The 27,708-nt window shown below is 40.0% G+C and overlaps 1 protein-coding gene across 1 annotated transcript; it reads left to right on the top strand.

The window, feature by feature from the left end:
- Positions 1 to 225: 225 nt before the first annotated feature.
- On the top strand, positions 226 to 27,708 carry KIF27 (kinesin family member 27). The gene is made up of 17 exons (XM_056848989.1): positions 226 to 545; positions 3,476 to 3,676; positions 5,193 to 6,166; positions 7,379 to 7,522; positions 8,474 to 8,674; positions 10,785 to 10,960; positions 11,990 to 12,114; positions 13,808 to 13,963; positions 14,404 to 14,609; positions 17,583 to 17,780; positions 18,521 to 18,628; positions 20,422 to 20,598; positions 22,392 to 22,607; positions 23,814 to 24,020; positions 25,679 to 25,877; positions 26,740 to 26,898; positions 27,269 to 27,708. The coding sequence occupies exons 1-17, from the start codon at positions 248 to 250 to the stop codon at positions 27,706 to 27,708; spliced, it is 4,185 nt and encodes a 1,394-aa protein (XP_056704967.1). The 5' UTR covers positions 226 to 247.

Raw genomic sequence — 27,708 nt, 5'->3', positions numbered from 1 at the left:
ATGAGGGTTCAGAGGGGGTGGAATATAAAATGAGAATATGTGGATTTAATATGAATTTTACATTAACTTTTCAAACGACCTTCATTTCACAGTGTTTTCTAGTGAAAAGTAGTCCTTAAGATGCTGTTCTTTGTTCCCTGCAGAACATATATTATTTCTTAAATTCTGAACATCAAATAACGTGAAGAGAGAAGCGTGAGGAAATCTGTCAAAGTGAAGTTTTAAGTTCTAACCAGCATTACATGCAATGGAAGAGATTCCAGTTAAAGTAGCAGTAAGAATAAGACCCTTGCTTTCTAGAGAAGTACTTCACAACCATCAAGTATGTGTGAGATTAATTCCCGATACTCAGCAGATTATAATTGGAAAGGACCGTGTTTTCACTTTTGATTTTGTTTTCGGCAAACATTCAACCCAAGATGAAGTATATACAACGTGCATTAAGCCACTGGTGGCATCTTTGATAGAAGGCTATAATGCTACGGTTTTTGCCTATGGACAAACAGGCTCTGGAAAGACTTACACTATTGGAGGAGGTCACATTGGTATGTTTTAGAAAATGTTTATTTTACTGAGGTTTAGCTTGGTGAAATTGCATAAACAGTACTATGTCTGGTCATTTCTGAAGAAGTAGTAAGGCATTGATGTTCCTTTCTGACTCTTACTGTCAGATGAAAATGTAGACCCCTAATCCAGTTGTAAATTGCCATAATTTGTGTATATATATATATATATGTGTGTGTGTGTGTGTGTGTGTGTGCAAGGAATTGGAAAACTATATATAATTCCAGAGGACATTATTTTAAACCAACCCACAAAAACTCACGGTTTCCAGCTGCGTGTTATGTAGATGAGTGCTATAGTGCACTTTTGATTTCTTAGAAGGTTTTACAAAACTACAACCAAAGCTAAAATGCAATTTTTTATTTCGAACTCTTTTTTTTTCTAATCCATGGCTTCAATCCATGGTGAATCTCTGTTGATGAAATGGATTTCCATCTGCTGAAGAGGACTTCTATGACAAAAATATCCTCTGAAATGCTGCTCCTGTGGACAGGTGTCCCCAAGAACAGCATGAGGCTGGAGCTGGAAGTCTCCAATGGGTAGGGGAAATTGGCAAAAATCCCCCACCTTCCTTGAGTGGAAATTTTGTGCTGGATCCAGCCTACTGAATTGTCTGTCATGTTCATACCTGTGACTGTCTAGCTTTCCTACAAAATTCATTCCCTTTCAGAGCATTATTCTATTGTATTGTTACAATACCAGTATAGTTGTAATACACCACTTAGATCAGTCTCCTGCTGTTCAATTATGAATGATGTCAGCAGGTGATCCCCACGTATAGTAAAGGGGCTCCTTTGTATTTCTGCTGACTGTTGGTCACAAGCTGCTTATGCTATCTCGTTTCAATCGTGTTGATGGAGTAATTGAAGACTGAGGTGTTTTTTTCTTGAATCACCTTTACTTGGTCTAATATTGTTAGTACTTATCCCCCCTTTAACAAATAACTTCTTAGCAATACCTTGGCTTACTAAATGAACAGAAAATTCTAGATCCTTTCAGTAAATATAAAATTATCTGTGGTATTTGGATGGGAAACCACCAAGGAAGTCCAGAGTCGCTACACAGAGACAGGCAACAGTAAACCATCTCTGAACATCTCATGCCTTGAAAACTGTAAAGAGTTGCCATAAGTCTGCTGCAACTTGAAGGCACTTTCCACCACCACCATTTGCAAGAGATCAAGGTTTATTTATATTTACTTCATTGCATTTGTATCCTGCTGTTTTCCCAAGTGCCTTCTTAACAACTGAAGAGTGACCCAAGGTTGCCCAATGAATATCACAGCTTTGTGGGTATTTGAACTTAGCCCCCCCTCCCAGCTATAGTTGGACATTTGACCCACTACACTGGTATTTTGTCTTTTTAAGTGTGGACTCCCTGCTGTCTAGAAAATTTTGGCATTGACTGAGATACAATGTAGTTTATGGCCAGAAGTTTAAATTGGCTTATGTGTAACTTTAGCTAAGACAGGGGTTCTTTTGTTCTCAATATTATCTTCTGTTTCTGACAGTTTAGATTGCAGATCTTAAATTCATCCTAGTGCCTTTGGGTTTCTAATCTATGGGAGGACTTCTATACAATATATAGCCTTTTGATTGTAACCTGGTAACAAACCAGCATTTTGCTGCTAGAATACTGGAAGCAGAGATCCTAACATTAAATAAAGTATCTAGTGTTCTAGGCCTACTGGGATGGTTATTGGCATTTGCCTTCCACTTAGATATAAGAAAGAGACTGCCAATAGTTGTGCAAAACCTGTTGTGCTCATCTGTTAAAGAAATTGGTGGATGAAAATGGCAGAGTATTTTTAAAATTGTTTCTAGAAATGAGACCCTTATTGCAAATATATGTTTGAGCACCTAGTCACTATATGGTATTTGATGTTCCAGTGTTTTCCCAGATTGAAACCAAATATTGGTATCTTCAGCAGCATGACTGACTTTGTGGGGTTTGGACAGAACTGAATGACTCGGGTTAATTATGAGGAAGAAATAAGGCCACACCAGTAAGTAGGAGAAAAACAGAACAAGGTGCAAGGTAGAGCAGTTTAATAGACCTTTTAGATCCCAACCCATTTCGCTATAAGCATTGTCAGGGAATCTTGCAAAGAAACTTCTCTAGCTCCAGCCTTGAACCATTTGTCCAAGGTGGGAGCCAAAAGAGTTTCTGTGTAAGATCCCCTGACAAAGCTTATAGCAAAATGCATTGTGATCTAAAAGGTCTAATAAACTGCTCTACTTTCCACCTTGTTCTCCGCCCCCCTATTCAAGTTAATTATGGGCATTCCTACACAGTGATGCTTTTCTGTTCTATCCCCATGGTTGTGTAGCTGCTAATACAGTGGTAACAGAGTTTTCTTATGGCAGGTTTCTCTGCATGTTCTGTGTCCCAGATTGCAGTAGCAATTCCCCCTCCCCTTGCCATCAGGAAAATATTTTTGTTTTGTTTTGATTTAAATTGGTAATTGATATATCAGTATATCATTATATTGATATGGCAATTACCATTAAAAAACACAAAGAAGCCCCTGCTGGAGTTGGAGGAGTGATGGCCTCGGGGACTGGGGCAAGGAAAGTGATGCTATGGGCAGGATCAGGAAGATCTGGACTTTCCCTTCCACCGTGAATGCCAACCCAGTTTTGCTGTGATCTCCCAAAACTTTGCTGCAAAGCAGGCTTGGGAAGACTCACAGGAAAGAAGAGGAAACCCAGGAGGTGCAGAAAGTACAATAATGCTATGGGGAAGCATAACCCCACTACCGAATAGAAATCCTGCTGGGGCAAACAACTGATTTATGGTATGGTGAGTTGTGTCTTCAGATTCCTCATAGCATTTTGGTCTGTATTTGCTTTGCATGCAAGTCTGCAGATAATTTAGTTGCATTCTTAAGTAATTTCTTGATTCATTTTAGCATCTGTTGCAGAGGAAGAAAGAGGTATTATTCCACGGGCAATCCAGGAAATATTTCAGATTATTTCAGAAAACCATAATATAGACTTCGCTGTGAAAGTTTCTTACATAGAAGTTTACAAAGAAGAACTCCGAGATCTACTGGAACTGGAGACATCTATGAAAGATCTGCACATTAGAGAAGATGAAAAGGGCAATACAGGTAGACAGATGAGTTTAAATTTAAATTGTGTTATGTTCTTAGTTACGTGCTAAAAAGAAAAATTGTAAACAAATGCATTGTAAACTTCCTTTGAAGCAATTAACAGCATCAGTTTTCTGTAATTTGAAGGACACTTTGGGTTCTGGAAAAGAAAGGAGTGATTTCTGCTAATCCCCCCCCCCCCGGCCTCCTCATTGTACCCAGTTCAGTTCCTGGGGTTGGCTGATCCCCATTATTTAGGGTTGCCAACCTCCAGGTAATAGCAGAAGATCTCCTGCTATTACAACTGATCTCCAGCCGATAGAGATAAGTTCACCTGGAGAAAATGGCCACTTTGGCCATTAGACTCTATGGCATTTAAGTCCCTCCCCTCCCAAATCCCGCCCTCCTCAGGCTCCGCCCCAAAAATCTCCCGCCGATAGCAAAGAGGGACCTGGCAACCCTACCATCATTTCAAGGGACACGATGGGCTACAGTGGAAGGGGAAAGTGGGAAAGTCCAGTCCTGAAAGCTCCTCTCTGCTTCATATAGCCATTGGATATATGCCAGTATTCTTGCTCTGCAAGGCCTACACACTTTTTTTTTTTTATTGCTGTCAAGTCACAACTGACTTATGGCGACCCCGCAGGGTTTTCAAGGCAAGAGACATTCAGAGGTGGTTTGCCATTGCCTGCCTCCACGTCATGACCCTGGTGTTCCTTGGAGGTCTCCCATCCAAATACTAGCCAGGGCCAACCCTGCTTAGCTTCAGAGATCTGACAAGATCAGGCTAGCCTGGGGCAATCCAGGCAGGGCACACACTTGTTTTAGAACCCATTATTTTGAAATATTATATAAAAACAAGTTGTTTTTGGTTAGTATGAATGTAATATCTAGTTTAACTCCAATTAACATGTATTATCTTTGCCCAAGTTGTATCATGCTGAGCAGCATTAAATTCTTAACCTAGTACTGAGAATGATATTGTTCTGGGTTAAACAGACATTTGAGTGAATTTCAAAGTGAGTAGGATAGCAACTTACTATTAAATTAACAGCTATAGCATAATATTCTCGTTACAGGTTGGAAATGTCAATAATAATCCTTTATTTTGAATTGTGATAATTTATCCCCACTGAAATTTCCAGCTATTTGTTTTCATATTTGTTTTTGGAAGAGTGCAAGATTGTAAATAGTTTGAATTGTCATGGGCCTGTTTCAATATGTGTTGTTATTGTTTTTTGCTATTGAATCCAGTATCACTTTTTAGGTTTGCTGAGTTTTGCAGTACATAGCATGCAGTTTGTGTAAATTTATATAGCACTCCATGCAAATCCTGGCTTTTCAGGCATTTGCAGTGTTACTGTTTAACTAATTAAATAATAGCTGCATGCATTCCAATGCCTTGTTTTGTTTTGAATACTTTCTTGATTGAGGAATCCCTCAACTATTCACATATATTTGTATATTATATTTAAATGTTAAGTTTTGCTAACAGCTTAATTGTTTACCGTTCTTTTTGGCTTGATGTTTGAAGTACTTGTTGGTGCCAAAGACTGTCAAGTTGAAAGTGTGGCTGAAGTGATGAGCCTGTTGGAAACTGGGAATGCAGCTCGTCATACAGGCACGACACAAATGAATGAAGACTCCAGCCGATCTCATGCTGTTTTTACAATCAGCATTTGTCAACAACAACAACCTGTGCCAAACCAAAAGGATGTAGATTCTGCACAATACTCATCTCGGAGTTCAAGCCAGCTTATTGCTTCCAAATTTCACTTTGTGGACCTTGCGGGGTCAGAAAGAGTAACAAAAACTGGGAACACGGGTGAAAGGTTTAAAGAATCAGTTCTGATCAACAGTGGTTTACTGGCTCTGGGAAATGTGATAAGTGCTCTTGGAGACCCAAAGAGAAAAAGTGCACATATTCCATACAGGGATGCTAAAATCACACGTATTCTTAAGGATTCCTTGGGAGGCAATGCTAAGACTCTCATGGTAACTTGTATTAGCCCATCATCTTCTGATTTTGATGAATCATTGAACTCCATCAAATATGCCAACAGAGCCAAAAATATTAGAAATAAACCTGTTGTCAACTACAACCCAGACTTGGACCGTATTGATGAAATGGAGCTTGAAATCAAGTTGCTCCGGGAAGCTTTGCAAAACCAGCAAGTCAGGGGACAAACCCCTGGCAGTCAAGGGTCACAGGATTTGTTACAGGATAGAAACAAAATCCGTTCCCTTGAAGAACAGCTTGCCCAGCTTCAGGTAGAAAGTTTTAGCTATCGGAATTGCATAGAGGAAGCCTATGCATTCCTTGTTGACTTAAAAAATATTGTTAGCTTAACAAATAGTCAACAGGAAAGATTGCAGGATTGGCTCTGCATGGCTCAGGAACTAAGGCGAGAGGCGTCAACTATTCCCAGAGTAAATACTGGAAGTGATCAAGAAGGGCCATATCATATCACCATTCTTCAGCTGAAAAGGGAGCTGAAGAAATACCAGGTATTTATTGCAGCTTTAATTAAAGTGGCAAAGAATAGAAAAAGGAAACCCACATAACTGAAGATTTTCCAGATCTTTGGTTCTCCTGTCAGGGATTCTCCATACATTTCATTGACATTATTTGCTCATTTGGGTGGGAAATCAAACTTTCTAGATGCCTATAGAAATTATTCATTATAATAGGTTGCTCACCACCAATAAATTGTGTGCTTGGGTATGTGAAAATCTACAGTGATTTATATATATGTTTACATCCGTATTTTGCTGATCATGCTAATTTTAAGAGTTAATACGTTATAATTATAATTAAATTTTTGCAAGTCTGAGTGAAATAATAGCTTGTGTCAATGATACCCATTTTTATATTTGTATCGAGTTGATTCAAAACATTACTAAGTGCTAAAACTCCTTTACAGCTTTTCTTATTAGTACAGATTTAATTCATTTTATAAAAATGCCAAATTTAGCTGAAATAACAGTAATATTCACTAACTACCGGTAATGAAATCATGGTTGCTTATCTCTACATGGCTTTGCAACTTTGCCTTTTTATTGAAGGCCCCAGGTGTGTGACTCTGAGGTACATATGGCAAAAGAAAGCACCTTTCTTCTGAGTCATGCTTCTGAGTGAGAAACGCAAAATGCTCAGTGGGAATGTTACACAAGAAAAGGTAAAAGAGGAGCTCTCATGCTGGCAGTTTTAAGCAACTGTTTCTGCTAGGTCACACATAGCTTGCCAGTCTTCACCTCTTAATAGTGCTAGACACCCAGCAATATTAAACGCACAACTTTTGGTTGGCAATTTTGATTCCTTTGCAGAAACTGTTTGTGAGTGTATGGATTTTTTAAAAAAGAAACAACTTACTAGAATATGTAACATGATGCTTTCTGGATAGTCAAAGACTAATCAGTAACAAATTCCTAAACATATACCCCCTTTTAACTAGTTGCCATCCTGTATTTTAACTGAATAAACACAACAGTTTCATCAATCCTCTGATGCTTTCAAACCCACAGTCTTCATATACGGCAGCTCTGGTTTCCAGCATTTTCTGTTGGGATGTAGAATATTGTCATGTAGAGACATTATATGTCATGTCTAATTAATGAGATAATTAGTGCAAATTCTATCAGGTTCTGGTATGATTAGTATGCAACTTGTGCAGAACACTCTGTTTCATATGGTTGCCCTTGTTTCACTTCATCACTTAGCAGGCTCTGGCTACAGATGCAGATGTGTTCAGTGAGAAAGAACTTGAACTCAAAGCATTGCAAGATCAAATACAAAAGCTGATAAAGGAGAATCAAGAGTACCTGGTATCATTCAAGGAGGCACAGGAAACAAACAGGCTACAGGTAACTTCCCCTATGTGTGCCTTAATTGGAAAATCTATATAAAATAACATTCACAATTCTTCGCTAAACACAGCTAAAACACAGAAAATAATATGAAAACATGAATTTGAGTTAAGCTGTGTTGGAATTTCATTCATTTGGATCCAAGATAACATTGCATAAGTGCAAGGCACTTCTGTCATGCCAGGTGGGGGGGTCTGCGATTTCCCACAGATTTTCCACTTGAGTTGCAGCCTTCTCTTCTTCGCTTGCTGCAGACCCAGTCCTTAGGAGTAGTTTTTATGGTGGGGTGGGGTAGCAGGAGGGGACTGAGTCAGGGGGAGGTATGAAAAATCCATTGTGTGAAAAGTCTCTATTCATTGTTCTTTAGATGCAATTGTATGTTAGGTGATCTGTTTCATTTGTTTGGTTAGTTTTGCATTACTTGAAAAAAAAACTTGCTTTGATTGGCTTTATGCACCCAAATTTATGAATCTAAATAATAATTTCTGAGCCATTTATCATTACCCTTAAGTATATCTTTTGACTGAATTTTAGCTTCAGTATATCAAAACTATACTGGTTTCTTAGCATTAGTTAATTAATTAAATGGTTATTCATTAAAGCAATGTAAACAGTTTCACAGAACACTGCATACTAACAGGCAAAAATCTATAATACGTAACTGAAATGTGGCATTATTTGCTGCAAGTTCCACAGATTGTATAAAGATTGTATCGATAAAGATGTGTATCACAAATTCCAAATATTTATTCCATTCATCAGTTTGATAAGCTGGAAGATGAGAAATTGTGGTGTGTATGTTGTGTCAGATACTACTGGTATTTAAAAAGTACAGAGAAATTCAGTAGCAAAAAGTATGGAGTTAAGAAGACCGTCCTTGCCATTAAGGGTTGAAATTACTCGGTTTTGCTAGACATCTGCTAAATATCATTTTTCTTCTATTTCAAGAATGAGAAGATGGTGGAGCAGCGGCTTATAATTGACCAGCTGAATGACCAGTTAGAGACAATGGCTGGTGGTTCTGCCTCCAGGAGTGATTGTGGAGATGGACCAGCTGCTGTAATATCTTCTAAAAGGCCTTATAGTGTCCCGCTAACTAAAAGGCTTGTACAGTCCATTAATGCACCAGTGGGGTTGGATTCTCGAAAGGTAGATATGGAATTTAACATTTTCCTAATGACTGTAGTTGATATACAATGAAGCAATTCTCCACTGTGGTAGTCTGCCATATCTTTTTGCATGCCACTGCTTCAGGTATATTGAGAAGGCTAGTGACAGCATGGGGCTTTGCAGCTTCTTCTTCAGTAGAGAAGAGTTTCATGGAAAGGGTAATTCCTCCCATCAGACGTGGGAGTCAGGATTTCCTACAGATTTCCTAACCTACTTGATACAAGAATTGCCCAGCACAGCAGGCTTGTTTTTACTTATCCATTCTAATTAAGAAGCCTAGTATTCAGGAAACCTCTCTGCATTCCTTTCTGTTTGCTCTAACTGCTGTTGATTAACTAGTTTTTTGTGGGGAGGGTAGAAAGTAACACTGTGAGTAGTGAGTACAGTGGAATTGGAGCCATCCAAATACAGCCTGCTCAGATTTCAAGATCCACAGCAAGCCTGAAATCTCAGCAGCTGAGAATGCTGATGTCCAAAATCTTCACAAGAGTCCAGAAATGCAGTATAGCTCTTGAAAGGATGAGATCAGCAGTGTCCTTTTGGGCACACAATTTCCTCATAGGGCCTCAGTTTCCACTTTTGTCTGGCATTGTAAGGTGGACACCTTTGCCTTTGGGCATAGGATCTTCCAATACATTCTGCAGTCCTGCCTGCAGCAGACTGGCTTACTTGGAAGGCAGGCACGGTCATTCCACATCCCCTTCCAGGACACCCTTCTCCAATGAGTATGGAACACGGGACTTGTTGTAAGTGTTCTTTTCTTGAAGGTCTGCTGTTCTGTGGATAGGATGGTTAGATTAAAATTCCAGAAGGCAAAGCTTTCTTGAATCTAGTCAGGATTAACATGGTTCAGGGGTCTATTTAACTCTTATTTTTTTCACTTGTTCTAGTTACAATTCTTGTTTGTCTTACTCAGGGGGGCACTATGTGTTTTTTGATTTTTCAGAAGTTTTTCCCACTTTATATGTCTGTAACTGGGAGTAGAACCCCCTCCCGCCCCCACACACAAACCTTTTGAATTAGTCTCAAAATCTGTTCTCTTTGCCCTGCCTCTGGAATCTGATGGGAAGAATTATTATGAGTGTTCCTTCTCTTCAATAGGAAGGACAATACCTCGGAAAGGTCAAACACAGTATTCTGTTTTGTGATTTGCCTGTATGCAATAATTGAGAAGTCACCAAAACAAAGGAAAAATGGTTGCCATAATTATGAAGCCACCAAGAACAAAAGAAATGAAATAGTTGCTATGAAAAGATAGTCATATGTATTGATCCTTAACTATTAATTAAGGTACCCAGAACTTTACAAGTGCATAATCTATTATAATGAGGAATCTGCATTTTATTAATTGAATACGAGCCCTGTGCATGTAGAAATTGGTTCTCAAACGTATGGCCGTAATTTCAGACACAAGAGGATACAGGATAGTCACACTGGCAGTGGGACTGCAATAATGGAAACCAATAAATGGAAGGTTGCACCTGTCTCTGTCTCTCTTGTTTCTAGAGGGACAGACAGTGAAGTTATCCCCACAACAGAACTCCTACCGAATCATGTCTTTGCTTTGCCCTGCATTTCTACTGTGCTGTGACAATCTCCCAGCTCACTCTTTTTGGTCTGCCTGTTCCTTTACTTTGGTGGCTACATCAGAAGTCCCTGTTGGTCAGATTTGAGAAACTAGAGTGCAGTAACAGCTTAATTAAAAAAAGGTGTCCAGACTATTCACTGTGCTAAAGTCAAATTACAGTTCATTTGCTATTCATGTTCATCCATTTATTATTTTAAAATATATACCCCTTGAACTAGTGCTATAAATACTTTTGAAGAAGCAATTAAAATACTATTAAGATCATTTTATAACAAATCAGCAGCCAACAAGGAGCTATATACCCATCACAATCATATAGACCAGGTAATGGCACTTAATTAAAAATATGCCTTTCTTCTTTCATTCCAGTTACTGAATGCCATCCCAAGCATGAAAGTCTTGTGTTGTTTCTCAAAGATCCTTAAGGTGTTTTTTTAAACAAAAGGTTAATCAATAGATGATACATTTTCACAAAACTGTTTTCTTTTAATGTCTTTGAAGGTACATACAAGCCCACCTACATACTCCCTAAACAGAGTAATGGCTGGGTTTCGAACCCGAAGCCAAATACTGTTGGATCACATAGAAGAACAAGATGAAGTTCTTCATGCCTGCTTTTCTGATCATGATGATGAAGATGAAAGAAATGCCAAGAACATAAGAAGACCCCCATTTAGGTACATTCTTTGTCATATTTAATGTTTGTCTATTTAATAACAAAAACTAGCCTCTTATAGAACTGTTCACATTTAAACAACCTCTATATATCATTGTTAAACTAGGCATTAATAAGGTCTCATATACAATGATGGATAGACTTAAAGTGATGCCTGGCTCGTGCTTGCAAGAGAATAAAGTGGTAGAATGAACTGCAGGCTGCGGATTCACTTTTGAATGTTCCTTTGGCATACCACACTCTATGCAGGTAGAAAACTAGTACAGCAAGAAGAAAGACTCTACCCACCTTTTTCTATTTTCAGGGAGTTTCAACACAAGGAAACATTCCAAAATGTAATCTTCTACCTGCATTCTGAATTGGTACAGCCCTTTCCCCTGCATGTATAAACCAGGCCTGTGTTGTACCAAAGATATACTTGAATAAATAGGGATAGCTCTTCATAGATCATGCCATTAAGCTGGGTAGTGTTGAGAACAGGGCCAATATGTAACACCAGTTCTGTACAGGTAGGACAAAACATATTGCATGTTGGCCACAAAAGAGCATCAGAGCACCTTTATTAAAGCCAACTAGACATTACATCTGCCATGAGATGTGTTTTTACAGACATGTGATGCTGGGTAGCTAACATTCCCAGGTACTCCAGGACCTGATTCGACTTGAGAGTGCAGTGTGTGTGTGTGTGTGTGGGAGGAGCCTCAGCCTCCCCTCTGAGCCCAATTCAACTTGGGAGCATGATACTGGGGTGTGTGTGTGCGGAGGAGGCTGCTCTTCCTCTCATCCTGCATTCCCAAGATGAATCAGGCCTGGACTGGTTGTGAATGTCAGTTCCCCAGAACATCTGTCTATAAAATGGGTTGGGGGCATAGTATCTAGTGTGGCCATTAGTTACAGTGTTGTTCAGCAGGAGGGCTTGTGGTTTGTTACATAGTGATAAGCAGAACAAAATCCTAAAGTATTAAGATGAGCTCACATTTTATTTGTTTTAAGCCTTATAAATACATTATTTTGGCTTTAATTTCTCTAGATGGTCCTTAAACCGTACATGGATACAAAAAGAAGCTTCCCACAGTTTCATCCCTGAACCAAAAGAAACATTGCACAATTCCTCTTCACAAAATGAAAACGTTTCACAAAATGAAACTGTTACAGGTAATGAAGTTGAATTAATGCCTCAATATGCAAAAAAGTATAGTTGTGTTTTATGTGATACAACGACAGAGTAGCTGTTGTGCCATGGATAGTGTTGGACTTATAGTATGGAAATGTTCGAGTTTCCATAGAACTGTGGAACTAGTTCCAGTAAGTAGCTCAAGGAAGTTTTAGAAGTTCAGGATGGTGAAAAAATGAGTGGATTCCGAGGAGCTCCAAAAGAACCTCTCCACAATGGGCAATAAAATGGAATATGAAATTTAGTGTACGTAGTGAAAAGTGAGGCACATTGGTTCAAAAAATCATAATTTCACATGTATGCTGATGGGTTCTAAACTGGCAGTGATCCCCCCAAGACCTTGTACTTGTGGTGGATTGCTCACTGACAACATCAACCCAGTATGCAGTGGCAATTTAAAAAGGGAACATTTCATGCTGGGGAGCACGAGGAAAGAGACTGAGAATAAAACTGCCAGTTTAGTAATGCCCTTTATACAAGTCCTTAGTGCAGCCACATTCAGAATGCTGTGTAGAGTTCTGGTTACTACATCTTAATAAAGACATTGAGGAACTAGAAAAAAGAACAAAAGATGCCAACCAGAATGAGGATGGGATTGGAGTGTTTTCTACCTGAGGCAAATCAGCTGGGGCTTTTTAGTAAAAAAAAAATAAGTGACTGAGGGGTGACAGAGGTAGCGGATTACATAATTATGGATATAGTGTGAGTGAGCAGAGAAACTTTTTTTTACCTCTTCCATAATACTAGAACTCAGGGTCCTCCTATGGAACTGATTGGTAGTAGATTAAATACAAATAGAAGGAAGTACCGTACTATTTGTCACAATAGGTAACTGACTTGTGGAACTTGCTACTGTGAGATCCTGTGGCTCCTGGTATAAATGGATTGAGAAGGGATTGGACAGTTTTATGGAGGATAGGATATAGAAGCAGCCATAGCCACCACATTTAATGCATAAATGTGCATAGTCCCCAAGCACAGCATATGTATATTGGCTAGCCAGTCTAACAAGGACCCCACTGATGTTATCCATTTGCTCACATTTTGAATATCACTGTGAAACTATGCAGGTTGACCAGAAAAACCCTCTCTTCATGTTATCACTTCTTCCATGTTTTCATATAAGTGCACACAGACACCAATGTTTATGTACATTGTTCAATGAATAACATATACATAATTAAGGATGTGGTCCTAAAAACACTTTATTGGGAATGTGTGTGTGTAAAGTGCCGTCAAGTCACAGCCAACTTATGGCGACCCCTTATGGGGTTTTCAAGGCAAGAGACTAACAGAGGTGGTTTGCCAGTGCCTTCCTCTGTACAGCATCCCTGGACTGCCTTTGTGGTCTCCCATCCAAATACTAACCAGGGCTGACCCTGCTTAGCTTCTGAGATCTGACGAGATCAGGCTAGCCTGGGCCATCCGGGTCAGGGCTTATTGAGAATAAGTCCTATTAAATAAAATGGAACCTATTTCCACATAGACTTGCTTAGAATTTCATCTTGCATTTTTAATATTCTCCTTTGTTCAAATAATACAAATTATTTTAATTTATTTTGCTCATAAAATGTATATCCCACTTTTCCTCCATGTGCTGTGGAATAGCTTGAAGCTGAAACATCAAGCCTTGTCCCTGTACATTATGTATAAGTATTATTCTTTTTTTCCAAGGTGAAGATATTGAATGTATCCAGAAGAGTCAGATACTAAATATGCAGAAGTTAAAGAATTCACAGCTAAAACTTATTGCTGCAAAGCAAAAAATGAATGAACTTACACTTAATATCAGAATGAAAGAAGAACTTATTAAAGAGCTAGTAAAAACAGGTAATTTTGTGAATCTCATTTTAGTTACAAATATATATGTAGATAGGAACAGGACCACAGATGAACAATAATTCAATTAGAATCTGAAGCCAGTGGGCTTCAATTGTGTATTCTTTGTTTGGTTTTTGATTTGGTATTAGGAATTGCTCTCTGGCTTGACCTGATCTGCTTGACCTTTATGTTGTGTAAGGAAGGAAGGTAGATGTGGATGTGGAGGATGTGGGTATAAAGCAGAAGATTTGACTTTTTAAAGTAGATATTAAAATAGCAATAAAATAGTATGGTACTAATAACTATAAGTACTCTTAAATATTAATTTTAATAAATGAAATAGACTCATGTTATCCAGAGAGCTGCTACAATATCAAAAGTCACAAATGATGATTTGGGATTTTGTGTGTCTACGTGTGTTTTTCCCCTGCTAATTTTGGGTTTTTAAGGTAACGATGCCCGATCTGTAACCAAGCAGTATTCCTTGAAAGTAACACAATTGGAACATGAAGCGGAGCAGGCAAAAATGGAATTGGTTGAATCACAAAAGCAGTTGCAGGAACTAGAGAACAAGGAGTTAAGAGACATTGCAGAGAAAGCCAGGCTGCAGAAGGAATTCAGGAAGAAGATGGATGCAGCAAAGCTTAAAGTGCAGGTACTTGTAACTGGGGAGCTATAACAACATCTTGTGGTAACATGGTAAATGGTTCTTATTATCTTATCCTTTATGCCAGTATTATGGCGGTAATATTCTGTCATAGTAAATCAAATCAAATTGCCTAACTGGCGTGACCATAAATGTGAGAGCTGGTTTAGCACAGCAATTGAGTCAGTGAGCTATAGGTCAGGACCTCCCTGATTAGAATCTCACCTCTGCCATGCATTCACTGCATAAGCTTAAAAAAGTCAGCCCTCCCTTAGCCCATCAACAAATATCAGGAGAATGATACTGGCTTATCTGTACAGGTGTTGTAAGTATTATAACAAGACAATGCATGTGAAATGCTCTGAGCACTCTATAGTATTACATGTTATTATATTGCGCTTTACAAATTCAGTACTTCTTGGGATAGGAGGCTCAGGTTCAAATCCTCAGTGCCATGAAGAGCACTGAGCGGCCTTATACCTCACAGGCTTTTTAGGATAAAATGGAGGGATCATATGTACCACCTGATTAGAAGGGGTAGGAGCTTATATTCTAATAGTGAAGTCTGCCAAATCTTTGGATACTTAAATCTGGTGACTGGTGCGGTGAAAGGGCAAGACAGGTCTTTCTACAAACCTGAAAAGGGCCCCAGGTTTGCAGAAAAATGTGGAATCTAAAAAATACATTTGGGGGTTTAAAAAACCCAAAAATGATAAAAGGAGCACCTTTAATTTCTTCAGTGGCCGTTGCTAGTTAACCACAGCATTCCAGGCTCCAGTTTCTGTAAGTAAAAGGCAGGGAGAGGGGGTAGGACCCTTTCCAGGCCTATTTTTGCCTTTGAAGGAGGACTCACTGGGGCCAGGTCTAGGGTTGCCATCTCTAAGTTGGGAAATTCCTGGAGATTTTGTCATGAAATCTGAGGAGGGTGGGGTTTGGGAAGGGAAGAGGCCTCAGCTGGGTATAATGCCATAGAGTCTACCCCCAAAGCAGTCAATTCCTCCAGGGGGACAGATCTCTGTTGTCTGGAATTCAGTTATAATTCTGGGGGATCTCCAGGTACCACCTAGAGGTTGGCAACCCTAGGTCTGGCAGCAATCTCTGAGTGATTTGATACTATCCGACTTGCATGACTCAACTAGGTCTGGCTGCTTCTTACTGTTCAACAGCAGCCACCCTATGAAAGTCAGTGTGGTGTTGTGGTTAGAGCTTCAGAGCAGGGTCTGCAAGACCCAGGTTCAAATCCCCATCTTACTATGGAAGCTCACTGGATGATTTTGGACCAGTAACATACTTTCAGTCTAACCTATCTCATAGGGTTGATGTGTGGATAAAAAGGAGAAGAATAATGTAAGCTGCTTTGGTCTCCATTGTGAAGACTAGTTTTCTAAGGTAGAGGCTGTAGTGAGAGGAGATGGAAAACTTAAGACAGAGGGACACATAAAGGTAGGTTGGGTGGGAAGGAGATAGGATTGCCAACTCCAGTTAGGGAAATTCCTGGCAATTTGAGGGATGGAGCCTGAGGATGGTGGGAATTGAGGAGAGGAGGGACCTCAGAAGGGTATAATGCCATGTACTGCACCCTCCAACGCAGCCATTTCCACCAGGGAAATTAGGGTTGCACAACCTCCATGAGAGGGCTGGAGATCACCCAAAATGACAGCTGATCTCCAGATACAGAGATCAGTTCCCCTGGAGAAAATGACTGCATTAGAGGGTGGAGTCTGTGACATTGTACCATGCTGAGGTTGCTTCCCTCTCCAAACCTCACCCTCCCAAGACTCCACCCCAAAACCTTCAGGAATTTCCTAACATGGAGCTGGCAGCCCTAAGGGGAACTGATCTCTGTAACTGGGAGATCTTGTGTGATTCCAGGAGATCCATTGCCGACACTGCTGCTGTTGGGGGGGGGGGCAGGTGGGCAGATGGGAGCGCTGCCACCACCACTGATGCTGTGGGAGGGGAAAAAAGAAGTAAAAGAGTTGTTTTTTTATACCCCGTTTTTCTCTACCTTAAGGAATCTCAAAGTGGCTTATAATCATCATCCTTTCCTTTCTCCACAACAGGCACCTTGTGAGGCAGGTAGGGCTGAGAGAGTTCTGAGAGAATTGTGACTGGCCCAAGGCCATACTTCAGGCTTCCTGTGGAGGAGTGGGGAATCAAACCCAGTTCTCCAGATTAGAGTCCACCGCTCTTAACCATTACACCATGCTGGCTTTCAAAGAGGAAGCAGGCAGGAAGCCGGGAGGGTGACGAGGAGGCAAAAAGAGAAAGTGACAGGCGTGGAGGAGAGAGAGAGTAAGAAAAGGGGTGGCAGGAGGGAGAAAGAGTGAGAGTCTGAGTAGGGGAGAGGGAAGGAAGCAGAGGTGGGAGGGATGGGATAGCTGCTCCCACAAGTTTCTTGCAGGTCCCTACTTGTGAAAATCTAATAAACAAATAGGTTTAGTTTTGAAGCCAGAAGAATTGCAGCTTATGTTCACTGTTGCCCATAATTCAAAACTTGACATTTCCCCCACAAATACTCTTGCTTGTCTGTCAAGCACATTATTTAGTGAACAGATGAATGTATGTGTAATTACTTGTATAACATAGGTGTGGGCACTATGTGCAAACCAGAAAGAAAATATTTATCTATTCACACACTGTTTTCCAATCAGCAGTTTTTTTCCTGTGAAAATGCCACATCGTGAATTCTACCGTTGTGCAAATACCTAAACACTTCACTTGTTGATGATGATTTTATGCAGTATAATCCCAAGATAGTTATCACTTTATTACCCATGTGTACATTGTGTCTGTCTGTGTCTTTCTTTACAGCAAATATGTATAACTTGCTTTTCTGCTGAAAAACTGTACTAAAGTCAGTTCACAAATACAATAAAATGGAAACCACAGTAAAAAACAATCAATTTATAGTGACAAAACAATAGTGAAGTACAGTATGGTGGTTTTGTTGGCAGACTAAAGCATACTGTATAATCACAGGATTTACAGAGGAAACAGCAGGACACTAAGAACTTGGCATCACTGTCCATCCAGAATGAGAAACATGTAACAGAACTGGAACAGAATGTCAGTCACATGAAAAATCAACATGCCCAACTTCAGAAAAGACTGCAAGAGGAGAGTGAAAGAAAGAACTCCTTGGAGGCAGAAATTCAACAGGGCCAGCAGCGGATCAAGGTTAAGATACTTAACTTCTGTTTGCCTACACAATAAAATGTAATAGGAATTGTTTGCTTTCTCTTGGCTTCCCTTGCACGCCTTTTTAATCCTGTACATTAAGGCACGTATGAAAATAGAAGCTGGTGTATTGCTGTAGCTTAAAGTATCAGTTGTGAGACAGGAAGCCCTTGACCTTTCCTGCACGCTGAAGTTACCCACAAGCTTGACCCACAAGCATTGGAATCGGTTTGAGCAGGGTGCATCTGAATGTCTGCCCTCCCTGTGCATTTTTTTACAGTTGTGGAGTTGGTTTATTTTCTTCCACACACGGCTTTAAATAATGAGGAGGTTCAGGGTAGGATGCTGGCGCCATTGGTGGCCTCACAGCACCCTCTGTATTTTTTTCCAAAAATGGCCCTACAATATTGATATGAGACTGTAGTGTTGTAATGATAGTTTGAGCAGGTTCTCTAAATTCCCAGCTTTCATTAAAAAAAACCAAAATCAACAACAACAGCAACAATAAGTAAGTCTCTGGCTTCTTCCCTTGTGGAGATATGCCTTTTCCCTTATATCTCCATGAAGAAAGAGACTAGAGACTTACTCTTTTTAAAATGAAAGCTGGGAATTCAGAGAACCTGCTCAAACTATCATTACAGTACTACAGTATTATATCCCAAATGATATATGGGAGCGTGTTCAAGCGTGAAGAATTCTAAAGTTCCAGTATTGGGAAAATGTTTCTTTTTTACTTGCAGGAACTTCAGCAAAAGACAGAACAGCAGGAAAAGATTCTAAAACTAAAAGATGAAGAAATTGCTGCATTTAAGAGGAAAAATTCATCTATACCGCCACAACAACTGCAGGTAGCTAATATGTTATGGAGACTTCGACTGCAACTGTGATTTTGTGAGAGAAATATATTGTCTCCTTGGAAATAATGGGTGCCCAGGGCAGGTCCTGAGAAATCCTGAGCGACACCTAGTATTTTTGGCATTAGTAGCATTTCTTAATGATTCTCAATGGAAGTACAGACAGCTGGATCCAGCCAATTTTTCCACTGGTGATATAGGGAGTGGGGATCCCCTTGGACCACCAAAAAGGGTACAGTTGGGCTCATGGGACCATGATGGAGCAAAGGTCGTGTAGAACCGTGGCTTGTAAGGAGGGGAATTGGCTGGGACTAAGCTAGCTGGATCCAGCCCAAAGCTTACTTATTATTTCTCAGAATATTTTGTAAAGGTAAAATAAATGTGTATGAAGTTCTTTCAACTTCTTGTTCATATGTAAAGTTAACTTTACACCATTTGATAGTGGTGGATTAATTCATTTCTTAACTAGTTGCTTTCTGTACTGATTCCAGTATTCAATTCAATGGTGCTTTTAAAAGCAATTATGGAATTGTTAGCAACTGGAGAGCAATTAGGCTAGTTAGAGGTTAACTTTTTTGTGGTAATGGCAACTATTATATTAATTTATATACTAAACACTTTTGTTATACTTTTAATAAAATTACAAGGAACTGTGAAAAGGTTAGGATTAGGTTTTGTGGTAGAAATAGTTAGAAAATTTGGTCATTAAAATACAAAACTCTGAGGGCTGAAAAATGAGTCTGGCTTCTAAAATTTTGGGCCGGATTAATTAAGCTGTTTACAGTTTGTCAGAAATACAAACACATTTTAAGTCTGTTGCTCATGTATTTAATCATTTTGAAATTCTCCTTGGTTAAGTGGTAGGGCAAGTAGAAACTCTGAGACAGAATGTTTAAACTGTTTGAGATTAATAAGAAATGTGTGGTGACACTTTTTCTTGGCAGTCTTCCAAGCTAACATAAAGTATCAGTTAGTAGATTATTTTATATGTTAGAAAAAGATAACTCTTCTGAGTGTCTTCAAAAAGATGTAGATTATCAACGACTGACTGGATTAAATTGAAAGTATCAGTAACAGTGCAATCCTGTGCAGCATTATTCTTTTTTTTAGTCAGTAGATACCTAACATTTGGACCAAACAGTTATTGGGTTTTACTATTATATTGTTTATAAAAAAATTCTACCTGGATCCTCAACGAAGTATTTCTTGGAGTGGCTTATATAAATCTTTAAAAATCAGAACAACAAATGTATAATAAATTTTAATAATTAAAAGTAAACAATAATCTAAAACATTAAAAACCAAGACGTTATTTTAAAAAGCCACCCATTAAATGCAAGTGTATAAAACATTAAAACAGCTACAACTTTCTTTTTTAAAAGCACAGAGCATGAAGTCAGATCACTTACACAAGATCTATACATGTATGTGTAAGGGAGGATTAAAAAAAATACAAATAAAATAAACAGAATTCCTGGGGAAATCAATATGTTTCCCTGGGCCCTGAGAGCTCTAGATTTGCCACCAGATAAATTGCTGAGTAAAAGGAGGTTTTACAATTGAAGTGCCACAAGTGAGAAGGCCCAGTTTCTAGTAACAACTTGCTTACCTCAGAGAAATATGGGAGACTAAACAGTACCCCCCAGGAAGATCTTAACTCCCAGACAGGTTTGTATGGGAACAGATGGTCCTTTTGTGCATTTTGTGTATGTCAGGTTTTAGTATCCTATGGAGTCATTGTTACTTTTCATGCAGGAAAAAGACTACACATTGTACTTTTTCTTCAGAAATTAGAAGAGAAAAAGAAGTGGCTTGATGAAGAGCTAGAGAAGATTTTGCAGCAGCGTCAAGAGTTGGCTAATCTAGAGGAAGATTTAAAGAGAAGAGAAGCTATCATTTCCAAGAAGGAAATGCTGCTACAAGAAAAGAGCCATTTGGAAATAAAGAAATTGAGATCCAGTCAGGTCCTTTATTTTTATTATACTCTTGTGCTGCTCTCTAAGAGCTAAGGTTAAAAGTGTATGAGAAAATAATAAAGCATCTTACTGTGCAATCCTGAAGGGGAGGCTGGAGCCGCATAGGAGCTGGTGTGACCTCTGTGCCAGCGTCCATGCCACTTGTCCCATCCAAAGTGGCGTGGATGCCGGTATAGAGAGACTTACGCCAGCTCCATAGGTTGGCGCAGCAGCTTACGCCAGCTCCATGGGTTGGCGCAGCAGCGTGGGCCTCAGGCACTGCTTTCCCGGCAGTGTTTTCCCAGCATAAGAGGCCGCCCTGGCATCCGGGGGGCTGGGGCGTTCCTGGGGCAGAGCTGACGATGGTCAGCCTTCAAACCCCTTTCAGCACAGGAGTGCCCATTTATGTTGTGGCAGAGCTATGCCAGCAAAATAGCTACTCCAAAAAACTCCATGGAGGAGTTTCACGGGAATTTGATTTTAAGGCTTTTCATTCCTGTTTTTACTAGCTGGGAAGCCTCTCAGGAGGCGGTGCGGCTGCGCAGTTCCCGGCAGTCATCTATCTGTCCCCCCACTCAGGAATGGGCTATTAATGTACTTCATTTCTCTGTAAAATCGGGATAGTGAAAAATGATATTTAACACTGTGGGTTAGAGACACAATGCAAAATATTATTTTTTCCTGCAAGTGCTTGAATATATTTCAGATCGTATAAATCAGGGGCGGGGAACGTCTGGCCCGCGGGCCATATAAGGCTCACAAAGTCATTTGGCCTGGCCCTTCGTGAGTCCTGACAGATCTCTAGCTCAGAAGGATCTAAGACTGGAGATCTGCCCCCTCCCGCGGACAGGAATAGGCTCTATTCAAGGCGGATGTGAGTTTGTTTTGCCGAGAAAAGGAACCTTCTCCCCCCCTTGCAGATGAGTTGCTAGCTGTGGAGCTGCTAGGACCGCCCAAGAGACTGTTATCCCTTTCCCACCCAGGCCATGGAGAAATGTATTCCCTCTGTACTACAAGAGGGCTGGGGGCGGAAGTGGTGACAATGGAGGGGTTAAAGGGGCAGAGCCAGAATGCAACTCCAGCATGCGGCTGGATGGCTACACCCGGCTGGTGCAACAGACCATCCTGTGCCACCAGGTGGGCAAGTGCGCCACCGGTTGGATGCTTGCCTGCTTGCCCACGCAGGGGGGGGTCATCTGGGGCAGCTGCCTGCTTGGGGCTTGGTTGGTACCCCCTCTCTCTTCTGGTTCTTTTGCCTCTTAAGTCCTGCAGAAGACTCATAGGGTGGGAAAGTGCTGGATCGGGACGTTGCTGGACCGGGCTCCTTCGCCTACAAGCCCCGAGCTGCTTGTCGTTCACGCCATCTTGTGTTTGCTGCCCTGCCTGAATCTCTCAGGCCCAGCTCGGGACGACAGAGCTCAAAAGCGAGTCGCTCTACGTGGCAGACAGTCAGAACCATCTCCGGTTGTGCCTCTTGGCTAAATGTTTGACCAAATATTATAGGCTAAATTTAAGTTGATAATTTTGTATAGCCCGTGAATGATGTTATAAATATCCAAATGGCCCTTGGCAGAAAAAAGGTTCCCCACTCCTGGTATAAATGATTGCTTTACATATTAACATTTGCAGTTTCACCCTTAAAAGCAAAAATAAATATTTGTAAAAAATAAAATTGGTGCCCTCTATTACTAGTGTTTCAATTCACTTTGTGGATATTTACATGTTAGTGATTTTGCTTGCTTTTTAAGACGGTTAATATGATTCTCCTAGATAGCGTTTTGTTTTTATTTCTGTCTTTTTAGGCACTCAGTACAGACAGTTTGAAATTATCTACCCGTCTGAGCATGTTGGATCAGGAATTATGTGACAAAAATATACAGCTTCAAAGCAGTACCAGTGATGAGCAAGGAAAGATTCTGGAAGAGGTTCAAATTCTGCAGAAGGAGAGGGATCAACTACTAAAAAGAAGAAACTGTGTGGATGAGAAACTTAAAAATGGTGGAGTGTTGTCCCCTGAAGTAAGAATCTATTTGATAAGCACAACTTCCATTTATTATTAATAGAAAAGGGCATTCAGATCACTAGCTAAAAGCTAATATTTGATGATGCTAAAATAGAAATGAAAAACTGATTTTGTTAAACACGTTTTTTTAGAACAGCCTTTGGAGCATGTTTATTTCTGGTTGTTACAACTTAATTGAGAACAGTTCTTGGTGAATGATAATCTGTACAGATTGGAGACAGACCAAATTAGCGACTTCTTTCCTCCTATGTCCATCATGACTTTCCCATTAAAGACCAAAGTAGAAATGATACTACAGGAAATTGATAATAGGCATCTATTTGTGTTCCCCACCCCCATACCACCCTAGGAATCATGGCAGTTTCAGAAGGAGGTGAGATATTAAATACTCCTTTCCACAGCTGCTTTGAACTTTTAAAGGACTGCAAGAAATCCACTTTCAGATCTCTTATATCACATCTATTTTGGCTTTGAGTGCAGAACATCTCCCACAGGTTTAGTGAAGTTACATCATAATGAGCTGGTTCATTGAATTCTAGACAAGTCCAAGATGAAGCTGGTTATTTTGTTTAATTGAAGCTGTATGTTTTTCTCCTGTTGTATTTTTCTGTGATATTTGTTTTATGTCCATTTTACCTCTGCTTCACATGACTCCATGCCTGACAAGAATTGTTATTTAAGTGTTTCCAAGAATATACGAATTCTCCCCTTACAGCTCTGCATTACAAAAGATTGGTAGTAATGCACCAACTGTATTACAGAGGATCCTGTCTGCCATGTCTGATAATCTTTGAGGAATTTTTGATACATTCCTGAAAACCATTGAGATCAAGTACAAGCCTGAGTGAGGCTGGATCCAGTGCATGCTTTCTTGGAATTTAGCCCCATTGAACTAGATGGGTGTTGCTTTTGACTAACCATGCATAGGATTGGGCTCTTTTGCAAATAACAGTGCTCTGTCAAGAGAAGTTGCCCTCTAAAGAGGGTCTGCATTGGGGATGGATACCAGTTAAGTTATGACTTAATATAAATCTACTTCAGAAGTGATACATTGGTTAGTGAATGTGGTCACATGCTCTGTCTTTGTATCACCTTTAATCTATATGATGACACATGTTAATAAAGTGATTTCAGCATTGCTTGCCATTAATAGCCTTTTGTTGAACCTTAACTTAAGCCATAATCTTTGCTTTCTTTCCAGGAAGAACACCTTCTGTTCCAGCTTGAAGAGGGAATTGATGCCTTGGAGGCTGCCATTGCCTACAAGAATGAAAGCATCCAAAATCACAAGAACTTGCTCAGAGCCTCATCTCAAATCCTCTCTCAGAGTGAGGCCAATGTGATAGGAAAATTAGTTTCCTTGTCTTCTGCTGACCTACAAGCAATTCTCTTAAAGTATTTTAATAAGGTTTGTCCATAAGAATTGTACACAACAGAGCAGGCTCTGGTTTCTTCTTGTTGTAGAGAATGATTGTGTGATGTGTTCTTATTCTAGCTTGAAATGGCAAGAATGCAGTATGCTGAAATTTTTTTAAAGGGTAGTGCCATTTATTAAAGCAAACACTTATTAAAACATTAACACCAAATTACATTGCTACCGTGGTTCCCTCAGCTTTTATTTTACACATGAAACAGAGTATATGTTGCAGTGGTGCTCCACTAGTTCTTTTAAAAAGAAGGATAAACAGTTGTCAATTATAGCTTAATGTGCAACGAGGGAGGTAAAATCCCTTGTTTACACGGGTTAAATGACACTGGGGTATTTGAAGAAAACTCTTGGCCAGGATCTGGGACCATCGTACCTTCGGGACTGCCTCTCCTGGTACACCCCCCAGAGAGCTGTACGCTCAATCAGCAACAATCTACTGGTGGTCCCCGGCCTGTGGAGTGTGGGGATGTCCTTGACAAGGGCCAGGGCTTTTTTGGCCCTGGCCCCAGCCTGGTTGAACAGTCTACCAAGTAACATCAGGGCCCTGTGGGACCTAAAGGAGTTCCTTAGGTCCTGCAAAACAGAACTATTCTGCCAGGCCTACAACTGAGGGCAGCCGCAATGTTTTCCTCCATCACCATCATTTGGTTGGCCTCCCCATCCTCTCCAATGTGATTTGGGTTTCACTGCCGACTAGGTCTGTCCATTGGCTGCAACTGAGAATTATATGCCATCTTGTTTGTTATAGTATGAAGTATAGAAATTTAAGTCTGTTTTAATGTATGTTTTAATTGGTGTTTTATGATATTTTTTAATTACGTTGTTACCCGCTCTGAGCCCGGCTTGCCAGGAATGAGGGCAGGATATAAATCCAACAAATAAAATAAATCATTCCAGTTGGGAAATATGAAGATGGTTTTGAAAAGCAGCCACTGAAAGTGGTTCCCCATATGATCCATGAACATATATTAAGTGTTGTTTTTTAATTTTCTGGCTGTAAATTGGTTGACGGTGAACAGCTGTGGTCTAAATGCTACCTCATAAAGCGTGTTCTGTCTGTTGTATGTTAAGGGGCTTATTTCCATGCACTGTGTGTATCTTAGCAGCTTGTCCCCTGTGATGAACAAAGGTATATATGAAAGCATTATGAGACAACTCGATTACCTTTACATACAATGCAAATTAAAAGATATCTTCATATGATAGCTACATGTAGCATAGATCACTAGGAACAAAGATGTGAATGACTTATTGTACTTTATTATACTATGTATGAATGAAAGAAAACACTTCAAGAATGTGGAAACTATGGTGATATTTATAAAAATGCTGTTTTTTTCTACCGAATTTGAATTGAATAATTCTGTTGACATTCAGCTCCAGTATGACTTGCAAATGAGTCTTTATAAGCTGTGAAGGATGTAAGGTGGTTATAGTACACTGTAAAAGCTTTGTTATCCAGCGCTCATGGGGAATGGGGGGAGTGCCACAGACTTTGCTTTGCTCCACCTATTACCCAGAGGAATCTGAAGCATCTAACTCCCTCCCCATTGGGAATGCCATGGTGATGGCTGCCAAGCATGGTGTGCTAAGTTTCCATGGTTAGCAATGATTTGATTTGCCAATGTCTTTATTAGGTTGTCAGCCTCCGAGAAAGTGAACGCCAGTTGCAGCTCCAAACGGAAGAGCTGGGAATGAGAGTGATGGAACAAGAAAACATAGCAAAAGAGCTTGAATTGACACTTCAGCATCTCATGCTTCAGTGTGATAGGCGTCTGACCCAACAACAGAAAGAGAATGAGCAAAAGATGCAATTACTACTAGTTCATTGCAAAGGTATTTGATCTGTGGGACGTGTATGGTAAACCTTGATATTATATATAGTTGGTACTGGAAAACGTAATTGCTTCTGAATTATAGACTGAACATAACTTAGTTCTTTGCAATGCAAAATTGTGTTTCAGTGTTCCAAAATCAGTCCCAAAATATTCCATCAATCAAGGGGACATAAAGTCCCAGGAACTGGCATGCAGAAGGTCCCAGATTCTATCCCTGGCATCTCCAGTTAAAGGGGGTAGGCAAGGAGGTGATGTGAAAGACCTCAGCCTGAGACCCTGGAAAGCCGCTGCTGGTCTGAGTAGACAATACTGACTTTGATGGACCAAGGGTCTGATTCAGTATAAGGCAGCTTCATGTGTTCAACTCTTCCCCACCATCCCAGGCTCCTGCTCAAGGTTAAGTAGTTAGATAAAGATCCGTCTATCTGGCTTTGATTTTAAGGTGTAAAACAACAAATAAAAGATTAATAGTAAACAAGGTCACTCAGGAAGCTTCAGTGGCCGAGAGGGAACTGAACCTGGGCTTCCCAGATCCTAGTCCAACACCCTAAGTACTACAGAGTTGCACAGAGGGTTAAAGCATGTGATTGCTCAGAGACAGACAGGGCACATTTTATTCCCCTCCAGCCTACATCCCCCTGTGCTACAATTTATGCCTGTCCGCCTTCAGTAGCAGCTCAAAGTACACAGCAGGACTGCAGTGAGAAAGTGAAGACAGCAAAGATCTCTTCTGATAGTTTCTATTGTTCATAGTTCTTTCAGATCCACCATGCTTTCTATAGCTATCTATTTTGTGTTTTGGTTTTGCTTCATTTTATAGCATGACAAGTTTGACTCTAAAATTAGTTTTGTCCTTCCAGAGAAAGATGGGGAAAGTATTACAGAATCCCTTAAAGCATATGAAGCCAAAGTCCAGCGACTGGAAAAAGACTTGTTCTTCTACAAAAAAATGAGCAGAGAACTAAAGAAGAAATTAAAGGAACTCCTTGGAGAATCGATGCATCCTCCTCCTACGCAAAGTAAAAGACTGATCATTTATATTGGTAGTAGAGCTTCTCTCGAGCATAATGGAGTTGGATTGCACATGTTTTTAGACATGGTTCATACAGAAGGGAACATGGAAACAAGCTGATTGACCTCCAATTTTCATATTTGTAAAGCAACATTTCTCTTTTCTAACTTTGGCAATACAGTAACTACACTTAGCCATTTCTTTATTTAATAGTGCTTTCATTTGCATTAGTATGTATTCTCACCAATACATTCACATCTCTTTCCCATAGTAGAAAACTACAGACACTGCTAAAGTTTCTAACAAAAAAGCAGGAAAGTTGCAATAATGATCTGAAAACCTCTAAGCAAGCTGTTTCTTTGAATATTTCTTTTTAGGTAATTGTTCTAATGATGGGATACTGGACCAAGAAAGAGCAGGTATCTCTTCAGAAGAACTTGTGTGGACATCCAAATCATCTGGAAAATTGAAAGAAACAGAACACCCAGTGAGTGGCTTAGAAGCACAGCAAAATCCACAGAGACTAGAACAGGATGGTGCAGAGCTGGTATCCAATGCACTGTGTTCATCTAGTAGTCACGAGGAGCCAGCAGGAAAAGTGGAGCAGCTTGCAAAATCTCATCCACAAGTATTCTGCCATACTCAGCCAAGAGAGACATTGACACAGCTTCAGGGAGTAACCCCAGTAAAACTTTCCCGCAAAGAATTACGTCCTATCCCTGTTTCTGAGCTTTCATCAAGGCGCTCAGGCCTTACAAATTCTGTTGCTGACAATTCCTTTGAAATGTGTAGAAAGCCTAATGACTATAATATATAA

This window comes from Euleptes europaea, chromosome 4 (genome assembly GCF_029931775.1).
Source record: "Euleptes europaea isolate rEulEur1 chromosome 4, rEulEur1.hap1, whole genome shotgun sequence".
Lineage (NCBI taxonomy): Eukaryota > Metazoa > Chordata > Lepidosauria > Squamata > Sphaerodactylidae > Euleptes > Euleptes europaea.
Note: the sequence above shows the minus strand (reverse complement) of the source record. Positions and strands in the feature narration are given on the sequence as shown.

Bases quoted from the DNA above. Each gene is read 5' to 3' on its own strand.
- KIF27 (XM_056848989.1), top strand. From the start codon at position 248: ATGGAAGAGATTCCAGTTAAAGTAGCAGTAAGAATAAGACCCTTGCTT. The intron at 6,167-7,378 runs GTATTTATTGCA...TTCATCACTTAG, and splicing joins GGGAGCTGAAGAAATACCAG to CAGGCTCTGGCTACAGATGC. The intron at 13,964-14,403 runs GTAATTTTGTGA...TGGGTTTTTAAG, and splicing joins TAAAGAGCTAGTAAAAACAG to GTAACGATGCCCGATCTGTA.